The sequence below is a fragment of the Acartia tonsa genome, chromosome 2, assembly GCF_053477335.1.
Source record: "Acartia tonsa isolate MP-2025a chromosome 2, ASM5347733v1, whole genome shotgun sequence".
Taxonomy (NCBI): Eukaryota; Metazoa; Arthropoda; class Copepoda; order Calanoida; family Acartiidae; genus Acartia; species Acartia tonsa.
In genome coordinates, this window is record NC_137261.1 from 43,754,875 (window position 1) to 43,769,537 (window position 14,663).

Consider the following 14,663-nt stretch of genomic DNA (forward strand, 5'->3'; position numbering starts at 1 on the left):
CCACGAATAAGTAATGGGATTTAGCCTATATGTCTACTTTGACACTTTTTTCAGCAAGGAAAATATTAGCAGAACAAACATGCCAATCAAATTATAATGGAATACAAAAGAAACTTATACGATTTTGGGGAAAATATCTTTTTTTCCAGTGAACCAACCTTACATAATAGCCCTTCTTACAAAGAAAATAGTTTGTAGCCCCGCGGGTATATCAACCAGTAGTATTAATCTACACTAAACCCTCCTTACCTACTCTTATATTTTTTTTTAAAAATCTTTTTCCAAAAAAAAACAAATATTCGGTGGAAAGGGAATTTTTGTAACGCCAAATTGCCGAATATGGTATTAAGCTAAGTTTTATACAACATATTGAAAAACATATCATTTTCAAAAACATGAAAAGTATTTTTATGAAATTATATGATCGTCAGAGGCTGTTTTAAATACAAAATTATCAATATTTACATAAACCAAGCATAGTCCTTTAATATTAAACGTATAATATAAATTAAAATATTTATCAGGGCTCGACAGTCGGGCATCGATTGCGCATAAACCTTAAATGTAAACCTTGTTGTACAAAAATTTAATTCTGCAAAGATTAATTGTCTGTTTTAGAAAAGGTTTAGACATCCAGCTGAATTTTAAATTTTTTACGACGGTTTCACTAAGGCTTACACGCGACTTACGCGCAGCTGTCGAGCACTGGAAAAAAATCCAGTGACTTTGTTAATATAACAGATTTAAATATCTTTCACTGAACGCTATTACTATGCATCGCAAATTTACACGTCAATAAAAAAATAGGTTCCTTAAATAATGTTTATGATTTTTACCTGGGAACAAAGACGACATCGTGATTACGTTTCCTTCCACAACATTGAACAACGCTTTGGTGGTTGCCGACTGCTTGCCGTCCTCTCCTGACGGAGATTTTGTTGGAGCCGCTGCCTGTGGCACTATAGCTGAGGGATCTATAGACGGGGGTAAGTCGACGGTCAAATCTTCTTTTTCTGGATTTTATTTTCAATTACACCCGAATATAAACTTATTCTCAACGGATAGACATTTGTTTATTAATCGCGGTTATTCGTTCGTTGTAGTAGAGTTGTTTGAATTATACATTTAAATTGTACCTACTGCTGCTATATCAGAAGTGCGAAATGGAAAGCTATCGACCAAAACAGACGATGGTTGTGTGGAAAAAGGTGGGGTGTGAAAAAAAATATTTTCAAACCTTTGGACGTTTGCTTGATTCTTGAGTATATTCAATCAGGTATTATTTAGGCTTGTAACCCCCCAAAAAAAACTTAAATTACAGAGGATGAGATTTCTAATTTAAACAGACACTTTCGGGGGAGTGATTGAAGACCTTGTTTAGTTGGCTCAGAGTCAAGAGTATCAAGTGTAGTTGCTGTGCTCACACAGTTATTGATTACATCTCCTTCATCATCATCTTTCTCATTACATAGCTCATCCTAAAATACAATTATACAATTAAAGAATTTCAAAATAGTTCTTTTCCCATAACGAACAATTCAGCTGTATTCTTGATGGGAAAAATAATCAGTTTAGGCTATTTTTCCTTGTATAAACTAACCCTAATTTTTGAGTATTTGGGTAGATTTTTTACTGAAACGAATTAGGCCTTTACATTTCTTAAAGAATGATGAATCAGCTTATAGTGCCTAATAAAAAATGATGTCATACAATACAAATGACCAATGATAGGCCATTATATATTTTAGTATTGATCAATTACAATGTGTACTGGCCTATTATTGGTCATTTGTATTGTATGACCTCTTTTTTATTTTGGCTTATAAGCTTCAAGATTGATGTTACCACTTGGAGCCAAAGTAGCTTTGCCATGTAAATGTAAAAAGTCGCTCAAAGAAAAAACATGTGACGTCATAAAAATGAGTGATTATCCATATCTTTTTTGGGGGTTTCTTTCCAACTTCTCCTCTCATCTCCCTCATTTTTATGACGTCACATTGAGCGACTTTCTCCATTTACCTATGCCATTTCTAAAATGATAAGCTAGACTATACACATTTCCTTCGCTCTATTCAATTTGTTGAGCATCAAATAAATATTACAAACAATCGTAAAGTTTAGTATCTGACCTGTTCAATAGTCTGCAAAGAATTAGGGGATTCTCCCTTTATGAGTTGAGCAGTGTCTTCACTCTGAGCTTCTAGCCCATCTTCACTTCCCTCCTCAGTAGTTACTTCACCTGAGTTCATAGCAATAGATGTTGCAATCTTAATCAAAGCAGTGAATGTTCGACTGTTTGGTTGATTTTTAGCTGGTTTTTTTGGTTATGTAATAGTTTTTTTCCAGTATGGCGTCGAAACCAATTAATATCTGCTTGATTAAAACCGGTTCTTAGAGATAATGAAAAATCATGTATAGCTTCCTATAATAGGATGCGATAAATAACTATTATCTTTTTCTGAGATAGCAGGGGGAGTGGGGGGGGGGAGTTTAAAATATTTTCCCTTCCCCTATCTAAGCCATATCTATTCTTGCCTATGTTTTGTTCACTATTGAGAGCCACGTGAATGGTGCTACCATCAGCTGATTCTAGTATGACGTCATTAGCTGTTTCTATCTCGTTCAAGTCTTCTTCTCTAAAATAAATAGTAAAGATTAATTTTGTAGAACTTATAAAATATAGAAAGGTACTCTGGAAGAAATGTTATTTAATTTTAGTGAGTGTTCTAAGTAAAGGACATGATGATTTAACCAATCAAGACTTGATGTGGAATACCAAAGGAATTAGAGAGAAAACCAGGTAGACCAAAACAACCTGGAGGAGAAAACTCTTATATTAACTGCATGATGAGAAAATCACATCTCTCAGCGGTACATTATGTCGTGCCAATTCCAAAAATAATTGAAGAACCATTGTCCGTGGCCTATGCTCTACAGGGAAGAGATAATTGGCAATGATCTTTAAAAAGTTAATTTTCTTACAATCTGAATGTCAATGTAAATCTTAGATTAGATACCTATGATTATTAGTCGAAGTATATTTTTAACCAAGTAAGAAGTTTTATCACCTTTTGGAAAGGTTGATTAAACTTTATTTTTTTTGCTTCAAAATTTATTGGCTTACTTTTTACAGCTTGGCAAAATTTTATGAACTTTAGTTACAGGTCTGCTAGGTTATGGGTCACTGTGTAATAGGCTAAAAAAGGGATTTATGTATGCTACCTGCTTAAAAATCTTATGAAGAAACCATATAATTTAATAACATTTTCCAGACTTACAATATTTTTAAAAACTTTATGTATGTACAGTGAATGTATAAATAGTTTACCATAAGATTGATATTTCCAAATATACCCGATATTCAATTCAATGGAAGCCTCGAATTTTCAATACATATTGAATTTGGGGGTAAATTGGTTTACTTGCTGAGTGTGAAATTGAACAAACTCAAACATTAACACTGACTTTGAGGAATTTCATTATGTGTGAATAAATAGTTATTTATCGCATCTTATTATAGACAACTTTCCGCGAATAAGGAAATAAAAAAATTTAGTTTGCGCCGCGGAGCAAAATGCTTGTCTTACAAAACTAATATTAATCTTATGATTTTTATTTTAATATTTGTGGAAAATTGTCTGTAATACGGTAGTCTACATGATTTTTCATTATGGCTAAGAACCGGTTCTAATCCAGTGGATATTAAACTGGACCAATAAGAAGCTTCATTTTAAAGCAGAACTATAACTAAGTCCATCGGTTAGCAAGATCTTATTCTCTAAAAACAGACACAAATACATCCTGTTATTTTTATATAAAGATGAATACCTCAAGTGAACGTAGTTCTCTGTCCTTCCTCCGCAACTCTTTAATTCTTCTTCTGCTGAATTAGTCATTGCTCATTCTAAAAGTTTATTCGTATTATACTAAAAGTTTATTCGTATTACTAGCGGATACGCCCCTAGAGGCCTCTAGTGGCCCGTTAGATGTTTTTGTTTGTTAAAGTCTCTACGTTACTTTTTTATTTTACGATTCTCTTTATGTTACGTTGAAGTCTCCCATATATTTTTAAAATTTTTATTTTTTTGTCATTTCTCTTGGGAGGGTGGTTGTACCCTCCCCTAAAATAGTTATAAACCTTTCCAGAATCAATGAGAATCTACCCTGTTAAGGAGAACCCGATCTGTTCAGCGGTTAGCGAGGTCCTTCGGTACAAACACACAGACACACAGACAAACATCCTGTTACTTTAGTATAAGGAATTATCAAGAAAACAAGAATAACAACATTCATAAACTAAGAATTTAAGTGAGAAAGCGCTTTTGTTATTGTAGTATCATCGAGATAAAAATCGTTGTTAATCCGACGTAAAATTTAAATCAGGGCTCGACAACCTTATAGAGTTTAGAAATCAGCTAAAAGTTTAAACCTCATTCAATATGGCAATTTCTCTTTTTATAAAAGTTTTAAAGCCACTCACTCAGACGGGTCTAAATTTGAGGCCTAATAGCAGATTTAAATTAAGAATGTTTGTATAACAGAAATGAATAAAATCAGCTATACAAAGCTACTTACAATTTCCTATTATATACACTAGTTATTTTAGTGAGTAGCTAAATCATAACCAATATAGAAATACAATTTGAAATAATACAATATTACAATTCTTAATTTTTAACATCTTTTGTAATGTCTCTAAAATAAACAAAAATTAAGTAATGCAGGAAAATGTTTTCAAAAAATGAATAATAACATAATGCATAATAAATTTGAATAAACTTTTAAATCCTTTTACTTCTTCATATCAGTATTTGTACAGGCAAACTTATTTCTCATCTTTTAGATGTTTTTTGTAGTGAAGCTATTTCAATATTCACTTTGACCTTAATCAAGGCCCAGCTAAGGGAAAGTTTTATTCAATTTCTAGTATGGCTTCGAAACCGATAAATATCCGCTGGATTAAAACCAGTTCTAAGCTATACTGAAAATCTTATATGGCATCGTATTACAGACAATTTCCCATGAATATTAATTGAATAATTAATACCAGTTTTGTTGGCCCGGGACTTCGGGTCTAAGAAACCTGGTATTCTAATATCCCCGGAAAGCTGTCTAAAATAAAGTGCGTTAAATAACCATCATTTTGATTTTATATGAAGAAAAAAACATATTTAGCCCCTTTTTAAAATCTTCAACCCGCAATAAAAAAGCATATTTTTTTAAAATTTTGTTTGTGGTCCAATTGCCATATGAGGGAATCTCCAAGTATTTCATAATGTATCCCGTATCGCTTCGAAACCGATCAATATCCGGTGTATTAGAATCGGTTCTAAGCCATACTGAAAAATCATGTATGGCATCGTATTACAGACAATTTCCAATGAATATCAATTAAAAATTAATACCAGTTTTGTTAGACGGGCCTTCGGCCCCTCGGGTCTAAGAAACCTGGTATCCTAATATCCGCGTAAAGCTGTCTATAAGTGCGTTAAATAACCATAATTTTTATTTTATAAAACAGGACCTTATTTAGCCTCTTTTAAAGTCTTCAATCCTCTACAATAAGCATAAAAATACCATGTTTTCTTCAAAAAGTGTGTTTGTGGTACAATTGCTTTATAAGAGAAATCGCCGAAGTGTTTCATAATGTTCTCCGTATCGCTTCGAAACCGATTACTATCCGGTGGATTAGAATCGGTTCACAGCCACACTGAAAATTTATGTCTAGCATCGTAGTATGTCCAGTTTTCTACGCATATAAAAATATAATATCATAAGATTAAAACCAGTTTTTGTATCACGTGGGTTCAGCATATCTGGGCTAATCTTTTAAATATACATTTTTATAACTGCGGAAAACTGTTTAAAAACGATGCGAGAAATAACTATTACCTGAATTGTTGCAGGTTAGGGTGATAATTCTGTGAAAATAAAACATTTTCGAGTAAAAGACAAATTCAGATTTACAGTATTTCTTATCAACACATTGTTATCATTTTATTTCTGAAAATAAAAGAATATGAGCTTCAAAATTGATTTGTATCTAAAGCTTTGCATAAGAGGATGGTGAATTGAAGATGTTTTTATACTTTATCATGCACTATAATCATGAAAATATTGACAAGAAGTTTTGGGCATTGTCGGTTTCGTGACATCACTTCTTAAGGGGCGTTTCGTCGTATTTTCAAAGTAGCTTTTAATAGGTCATTTTAAGAGGCGATTTCACGAAACCGACAAAATCCGAAATCTCCGCCGTCTATTTTATATGTAAGCCGAGAAAATTACTTTTAAAACTTAAAAGCGACTAAATACGGACAAACAGGCGGACATTTTAAATTATAGAGTTGCTTCGCTACTAAAAAACATTATAGCAGATTTGTTGCGTGGTTAGGAAATCTGTTAAAATTTATGAATTATTTTATGCTTTTTAAAAAGTATTTTCTGTCCTCATTTATTTCATTTTCAATCAAGTATATTTTTATTTATGTTTGTTTCCAATTAGAAACAGCGATAATGTCAGGAAAGAGAAAACATTGGGTTGTTTATTACACTAGTCCCCAAAGTTTTATAATAAAGTTTCCTTTTCCTTGGCTTAACAACTTTGGGGACTTTCATTGGTTGGTTCATTTAATTTAGTGTCCAAATTATTCAACCACTTATTTTAATCTACAGAAGGGATATTTTTGTATCAATATTGGGGATATACGTCAATGTATCGGCCTTATTGTCATTGTCATATCCCTTTAGATCCCTGGATAAAGAATTGTGATAATTGAATTGAACAAAAACAATATTCCAAATGTTAATAAGCCGAAGGTATTCCTTGGAAACATCAAATTGTCTAATTAATTATAAGAGGCAAATCAATGTGCAAGATTTCATTGATTTAAGGCCCGTAATAACTATTCAACCTCATTTTTTAAATTTTAAAACTGATTTTTTATAATACAATTATTTAAAGTAAGGTTTATAGAAGCCCCACAGGATAAAAGTATGCTAAACTAAATACTATTTATAGTCACAGAGAAGCCCTTACATGAAAAATAATGGATTCTACTTACTTAAAACATTAAAATTAATGATTTTTCTTTTCATTTCTTTTTATGATAAAAAATATGCCATTTTTGTATGACAACCAGAAAAGAAGACACACCTCCAAATTTTAGAAATCAAGTTTTATTTTCGGGACACACAGTTCAATGGAATGGGACAAATTATAACTAAAATGTTTTAACAAATTAAGAAGCATTTTTTATCTGTCATATTTTTGAATCATTATCTGTATAAAAACAGTAAGAGTAAATGTGGACTGCGTAGAGACATTAAATTAAAATAATAGAGGGTGTATGTAACTCTACCCACAGGACCGGGACCCTTTCCCGATTTTGGATTAGGTACATGAAATCAGCTTTTAGCGTTGGAAAAATAAAAACCCAGCCTAGTCCATATAAATAAACAGAAAGTAATTTGGTAGCTGATGAAAAGGGTCTCCACTACTTGGGTCAGGTAGTTGTTTGTATTATAAATCTTTACTTACTGTAGAGTCTGTAACACTTAATAAACAGATGAACATACTCTTAATTGTTATAAATTATCTTCGTTGCTCAAATTTAAATTTATATAAATTTTGAAATATGTTTGGTAATGTACAATGTATGTTCTACTATTTTCCGATAAATGTATGTAAATAATTATTATTGTATGGACCAAATTAATTGATATTCAATATTTATATTGTGTAGCTTTCAACCTATTATCAAAATTATACAATACATAATTTTATATAACACAACTTATTTAAACATTATAGATTATTAGTTAGGTAGCTGGTTCAAATCACAAGCGTAGAGATCTTAATATCTTACAAAGCTATCCATTTTACTTTTAGCATTAATACTGGTTGAATATCTAATTTTATTGCTAAATTTCTTATTTTTTTCCTTGTTTTACTTTAATTAAATTTCTTAATTATTTTTATCAGAATTTAAAATATTGTACATGTATATCCCATAGTATGTTGATACAGGCCAATACAAAAGTAGAAATTCAAGAAGAAATACGTGTTTTCATCATGTCAATATGTTGTAGTTGGGATTTGGAAAATATCTTTAATTTCTTGAGTTTAAGGAGTTTGTTGCATTTTGTATCATATTTCCTGTTCAATATTGTAAAATATTTTATTTAATAGTTATTTCTCGCATCGTATTATAAACAGCTTTCTGCGGATATAGAATGTACAATTAAAAGAATAAAACCACCTTTTTTAGCCCCGAGGTGCCGAAGGCACGGGCTAAAAAAACTAGAAAGCTGGATATAATACAATGCTAGACATAGTTTTTTCGTATGGATGAGAACCGGTTCTTATCCACCGGATTCGAATGAATATAAGAAAAAAGATTACAAAATACCTTTTAAGAAAGGAGAAAGTCTTTAACCTCTCATTCATTTATTTTGAATTTAGACGATCAAGTTTATATCCTAATATACAAAGTAAGATTTTTTTGTCTATAGCTAAAGATTTCTGAACTGCTGAACCGATTGATTTTAGGGAAGCTTCACATACATATGTCTTAAATTGATTTTAGGTGATTTTTTTATAGATTTAAGATTTCTGATGGTTAAAGGCTACTTTCCTATTTTTCCTTACACTTCAATTACAGAGCCCCTAGAGGCGCAACGACTAGTATAAGAAACAGAAAGTCTATTATATATTTAGGAGAAGAGAACTATGTTGATTCTCCAAACTTGAGAAGAAAATACTTAAGTGTATGTATTGTAGGCTTCAGATAAAGCAAGACCATATAAGAAACAAGTAGTCGTGATGTACTATTTGTTATTAATTTTCCACTTGTTACAAGCGAATCTACCCTATATTTTGCGTATGTCCGTCTGTCAATCAGTCCTTTTAACAACAAATAATTTAATAACCTAAAGTTATAATTTTGTGACAAATTTTATAATACCCGAAAGAAAAAATTATAATACTTTTCCGTTTTAAAAAAGAATTAGCTTCTCATTGTTGTGCTATGATTGGACATCATTTTCATCGTTCCACTTTTAATTTAATTATTTTATGAAGTGTACTTACTTTTATTATCAGATATAAGAATCCTCCAAATTGTTCTTTATTTGATTTATTTTTATCTTAGAGCTAAAATCATTCAGGTTAACACATTTATATGAAGATATTCTTAAAGCAACCTTTATTTGACAATGACGGACACAAAAGTGGACTTTCATACAGACTGTATTTGCATAGCAGCTACGCTATAATCAAAACATAGTCTTTATAGAATTCGATATATTATTACTTGGATCTTACACCAGATTATCATGCACTCTGATAAAGTGATGCTCACAGCTGGCTGAAATAACTATACTCCCCATCAATCCCCTCTACTTTATCCCCTCCCCTCCCACTGAATGAACGATCTAACCAATAAATGGTGTACATAATAGCAACCTAAATGTTCGACAAATTTTCCCCTGTCAATATTTCCACGTATACTATGTATATCCATTTTATAGCATAGAATTGTTGTTCTCTGTAATGCGTACATTGATTATACAAGATTCCCTTTTTTCCAGGGAGAAAAGGTATAATGGACCAAAGATGTATCTTTCCCCCAAACTAATAATAGTTATTTTTCGCATCGTATTATAGACAGCTTTCCATGGATATGAAGAAAAAAAATTATAAGACAAAAACAGTTTTATTTGCCCCGAAGAGCTGAACGCCGGGCTAACAAAACTTTTATATTTTTTTTATTTTTTTATATTTTTATGATTTATATTTTAATATTCATGGAAAACTGTCTGTAATGCATTGTTATAATGATTTATTAGTATGGCTGAGAACCAGTTCTAATCCACCGGATATTAATCGGTTTCGAAGCTAGTTTCTGCTACTGGTGCTTTAAATTCTTAGAGAAAAGATTGGTGAAAGACAAAAAAGCAGAAGTTATAGTCCAATGATCCATACCTGCATCCTTGTCTTGTTCCAGACCAAAATGCCCAAGATAATAGAATGTGTTCCAAATTTCTCAGAAGGAATAAATGAAAAAGTTATTTCAGCTATATCAGGTTTGGTTTTTGTTGGGTTTAGTTTGATTAGGTTAATTATCACCTGTAAGCTAGCAGGCCTTATAAATCTTACAATCCTTAAATATACAGTAAATGTGTGCAGACATGAAGGTTTTGCAAAAAAATAGAATTCAGATCAAAATAATGGCAAAGGAAACGGTAAAATGGATATTAATTAATAGAAAAGGCTAAAAAGTAATGTATCAAAACGTTTTCCATAAAATATAAAGAATATTACATCCAACATAAAAGTACATTATAAATCACACATTATTTTTATCTGACAAAAACATCAATTATCCGAAGATAAATAAGATAATTTCAACAATTTACTTTTTAAAATTTAATCAAATAGCAAAATTTTGTATTAGAAAGTGTGAAGGCAACACCTGGAGTCACTTTGCTGGATGTGGATCCTGGTAAATCTACAAACAGGTACATACACAAAAATGACTTTTACAAAAAAAAATTTTCTTACGCTACTTTTAAAAAGTTTTGCATTTAAAGCATTTCTGTTAAAAGATCAGACATTTAACTAACAAAAGGTAATTATATAATAGTTATTTCTCGCATCGTATTATAAACGGCTTTCCGCAGATATAGAATGTACAATTATAAGATTAAAACTATTTTTTTTAGCCACAAAGTGCCGAAGGCACCGGCTAAAAAAACTGGTTTTAATTTATGATTGTACATTTTTATATTCGTAGAATGAATTCGAATGAATACGAGAAAAGAAAGTCTTTGATATTATAATTGGTTATTTATCTTTTATTTAGAACCGTGTTTACATTTGTTGGTTCACCAGAAACAATTATAGAGGGAGCACTAAATGCTGCTAAAGTAAGATTTTAACAATTTTAATTTAGTATTCAAAATTACTGAGATAAAGATGGAAATTTAAAAAAATATTATGAATTAATAGAAAGTAATAGCTGGTACTAATTTGCCATTATGCCCCTTATAATGGTTAGCTAGTGCATTATAAATCTAAACATTTAAAGATATACAATAACTGTTCCCAATAAAACTTTAATTTAGACAGATATACTGATATATGAATTAGCTGTGCAGCATTACTGATATTAACCTGGCCCAAATTGATTAATTTCCAATAAATGACATTTATTTGCATTTATTCTTAATTTGTAAAGTTTTTTTTCGGAAAATGATAAATAAAATCTGATGTTAACCAGGTATAAAGGCATTGATCATGGAAAAAAAATGTATAGGGATTATCTATTAATATTAAGATTACATTATAATAATGCAACAAACTTATATTGGCAAATATATAATAATATTTCATCCAAAACTTGTATTCTTTGATTTCAGCCCTTACTTAGCTTAAAGATATTTTGGATAAGAATGTGTGAGAAAAAAACTTATCTTTCATGTACATATCCCTGTGTCCCTGTTGTGTTGTGTGTAATCAGAATATTGCATGATGTGTATAATGTGTTAGGAAGGTAAAAACAATTTGCTTTAATTGATCAATAATAAAAGGAGACTTTGATTATAACCTAAGCTTAGACTTAATATAAAATTTTTAAATTTTGATATTTCAAGGCTGCCTATCCCTTGATTGATATGAGAAAGCACAAGGGTGAACATCCTAGACTTGGAGCTCTGGATGTTTGTCCATTTATCCCTGTTCAAGATGTTACTGTGGAGGAATGTGTTGAAGTTTCTAAGAAGTTTGGGGCCCGTCTGGCTGAAGAACTTAAGGTACAAAACTATTTAAAACCAAATAGAACCGTGAAAGATTGTCCCCATCATATAACACATGTATTTTTAGTAAAATGATATGTTTAGATTCCTATTTTCCTTTATGGAGCCTCATCTGAAAGAGATTATAGAAAAACAATGCCTCAAATCAGAGCAGGTATATTATACTTTAGTACCCTATCAATAACACTTTAAGTTGTTTAATTAGTGACTATATTTCCTTAATAAACCTATTACAGGAGAATATGAAGGTCTTGAGCAGAAGCTAAAGCTCCGAGAGTGGGCTCCTGACTTTGGAGACGCAAACTTTGTCCCATCCTGGGGAGCAACTGTCACTGGAGTCAGGAAATTCTTAATTGCCTACAATATCAACATGCTTGCTACTAAAGAACAGGCTCACAGAATAGCTCTTAATCTGAGAGAGAAAGGCAGAAGTGATAAGGAGCCAGGTAGACTAGCAGCTTGCCAAGGAATTGGCTGGTGGCTGGAAGAAGCTAACATCGCACAAATATCATTGAATCTGACTGATATGGATGTTACTCCCATGCATGTTGCATACGAAGAAGCCTGCAAGGATGCTAAAGAACTTGGACTTGCAGTCACTGGATCTGAACTTGTAGGTCTTGTTCCACTTCAGGTATAAAAAATTATCAACAATAGGTGTATTATAAATGATCATGCAAAAAAAGAAGCATTTAAACAATTAAAAGTTATGTTATCAAATATTTTCTAGGCTCTTCTAGAAGCAGCAGAATTTTACATGAAGAAAGAAGGTTTACTTGTGCTTGAAGAGGATCAAAAAGTCCATTTAGCAATAAACAGACTTGGACTAAGCACACTTTCCCCTTTCAATCCCAAGGAACGCATTATTGAATACTGTCTTAAGAATGAAGATAGTGATCTACTTATCAATAAGACTGTAGCTGACTTTGTCAAGAGTGTTGGAGCCAGATCTGCTGCTCCTGGTGGTGGATCTGTTTCAGCCCTTGTTGGAGCTGTGGGTTGTGGACTTGGCGCTATGGTTGCCAAGTTAACCTACGGGAAAAGGTAAAATGATGGCCATATTTCATGTTTTACCCTGTTAGATTAAAACCATACTCATATTGATTTATAGTACGATAAAATAATTTTTCAGACAATGGGAACACCTTGATGGCCAGATGAGAACTTTGCTTCCACCTCTGCACAAATCTATGCTTGAAGTCATTGACATGATTGATGCTGATACAAATGCTTTCAATGACTTCTTTGCTGCTATGAAGCTTCCTAAATCAACAACAGAAGAAAGTGTAAAAAGAGATTCTGAGATGCAGAAGGTTTGAGATTTTTCATTTTAAAATATAAATCTTTAAATTAAAATTCATTTGAAAATAATTATTTAGTAAATTTTCAATTTGTTTAAGAATATATTGTCTTTTCTTGTAAATACTTACTTTGTTGCAAAAAATGTGTTTACTTAAGTGTATTGTGTGCTAAATCTAAAGTGAGTATAAAATTGTAATATAGGCTATAGTAACTGCAATAAATGTTCCCTTGGGACTGGCTAAGAAGTTGAATTCTCTGTGGGAACTTTTAGACAGTGTTGCTCAACTTGGAAATATAAACTGTAAATCTGATCTTCAAGTTGCTGCAAGGTTAGACATAGTTTTAGTAATAAAGCTACTCTATGACTATGTGTAATTTTAAGTTTAGTTTTCTTCCAACAGCTTAAACAGTTTAAATTATTCATATTGTATTTCTGGAGAGAAAAAAATTGTAAAATAAAATGATTTAATTAGAAATTGGAATTATATATGCACAAAATTTGACAAAATTTATGCACAGGTGTGTTGAAGTTGGTGTACAAGGAGCTGTGCATAATGTGCACATTAATCTCAAAGATTTGAAGGATCAGAATCTACACAATCAACTTTTGGAAGAAGCAAATAAAGAGGTGATTATTTTATTAATCCATGTTAATACTTTCTTTTTATACTTATGGTGTCTCTTTACTTCTTAAACTTTTTAGCATAATAAATACTTATAATTGTGTATTTATACAGATAGAATTGTCCTAACAATTTAAACTTAATGTTCTTTATCAATTATAGAATTTATGAAAATGTATTTGGGTTTATGAGTAATGAATTTTTTAGAAGCACACAAACAAGATTATTTTAGATTATAATAATTGTTGTTAAATAATCAATGTTAATTAACATTAACATTATTAAATAATCGATAATTTTTAACTAATATTTATGTTTAGAGAGATCTAGCTGTTGCCAGAAGAGATCTGGTTCTTCAAGTACTAGAAGATAGAAACTGATTTTCTTTCTAATTAAATATTTTATTTTCTCTGTTATTTTCATCTTAAAATGGCAATGTTCTATAATGTAAACCTTTTATTTAACAATGCTAAATAAATTAAACAATTGGTAACTATAATTTTAATCATTCTTTAAGCTAAAATTAATTATGATGGGTGTGTTGCACCCACTGAACCCAAGGATCTAAAGGGATAAGACAATGGCCTATAAAATGATGTACATTCCCAATTATGATACACAAAATTATCCCTTCGTTAGATTACAATTAGTGGTTAAAACGTTTTGGCAATCAAATTAATGACCCAGCCAATAAAAATTCATTGTTTCCAAAGTTGTTAAGCCAACGAATAAGAAAAAGTTATTATAAAACTAATAAGTAATAAACGGCCAATTGTTCCCTCCCTCCCTGCACCGAAATGAGGGAGAAAAAAAAATAATAAGCTACGGGTATGTGAATACCTAATTTAAAATAACCACAAAATACTGTTTATTCTAACCTTTGTTTAAAAGAAGGTCAATACAAATACAAGTAACAAGAAGTGT

At 31.1% G+C, this 14,663-nt stretch overlaps 2 protein-coding genes across 4 annotated transcripts in view; one reads left to right on the forward strand and one right to left on the reverse strand.

Moving 5' to 3' along the window:
• LOC145311919 (short transient receptor potential channel 1-like) overlaps nt 1-6,005 on the reverse strand; it is a 61,150-nt gene extending 55,145 nt beyond the window's left edge. For all 3 annotated transcript variants that reach the window (XM_080150966.1, XM_080150964.1, XM_080150963.1), the window contains exons 1-6: nt 5,893-6,005; nt 3,829-3,904; nt 2,536-2,636; nt 2,130-2,239; nt 1,373-1,478; nt 837-1,013 (exon numbers count right to left, since the gene is read on the reverse strand). In XM_080150966.1, the coding sequence (XP_080007092.1) occupies nt 837-1,013; nt 1,373-1,478; nt 2,130-2,239; nt 2,536-2,636; nt 3,829-3,896 (562 nt within the window). In that variant the 5' untranslated portion in view covers nt 3,897-3,904; nt 5,893-6,005. The remainder of the gene's footprint in view (nt 1-836; nt 1,014-1,372; nt 1,479-2,129; nt 2,240-2,535; nt 2,637-3,828; nt 3,905-5,892) is intronic.
• Nucleotides 6,006-9,967: 3,962 nt separating this feature from the next.
• Nucleotides 9,968-14,238, forward strand: LOC145311920 (formimidoyltransferase-cyclodeaminase-like). The gene is made up of 11 exons (XM_080150967.1): nt 9,968-10,083; nt 10,455-10,518; nt 10,863-10,926; nt 11,653-11,811; nt 11,899-11,968; nt 12,051-12,448; nt 12,545-12,858; nt 12,947-13,127; nt 13,318-13,445; nt 13,636-13,744; nt 14,060-14,238. The coding sequence occupies exons 1-11, from the start codon at nt 9,972-9,974 to the stop codon at nt 14,117-14,119; spliced, it is 1,659 nt and encodes a 552-aa protein (XP_080007093.1). The 5' UTR covers nt 9,968-9,971; the 3' UTR covers nt 14,120-14,238.
• Nucleotides 14,239-14,663: the final 425 nt, after the last annotated feature.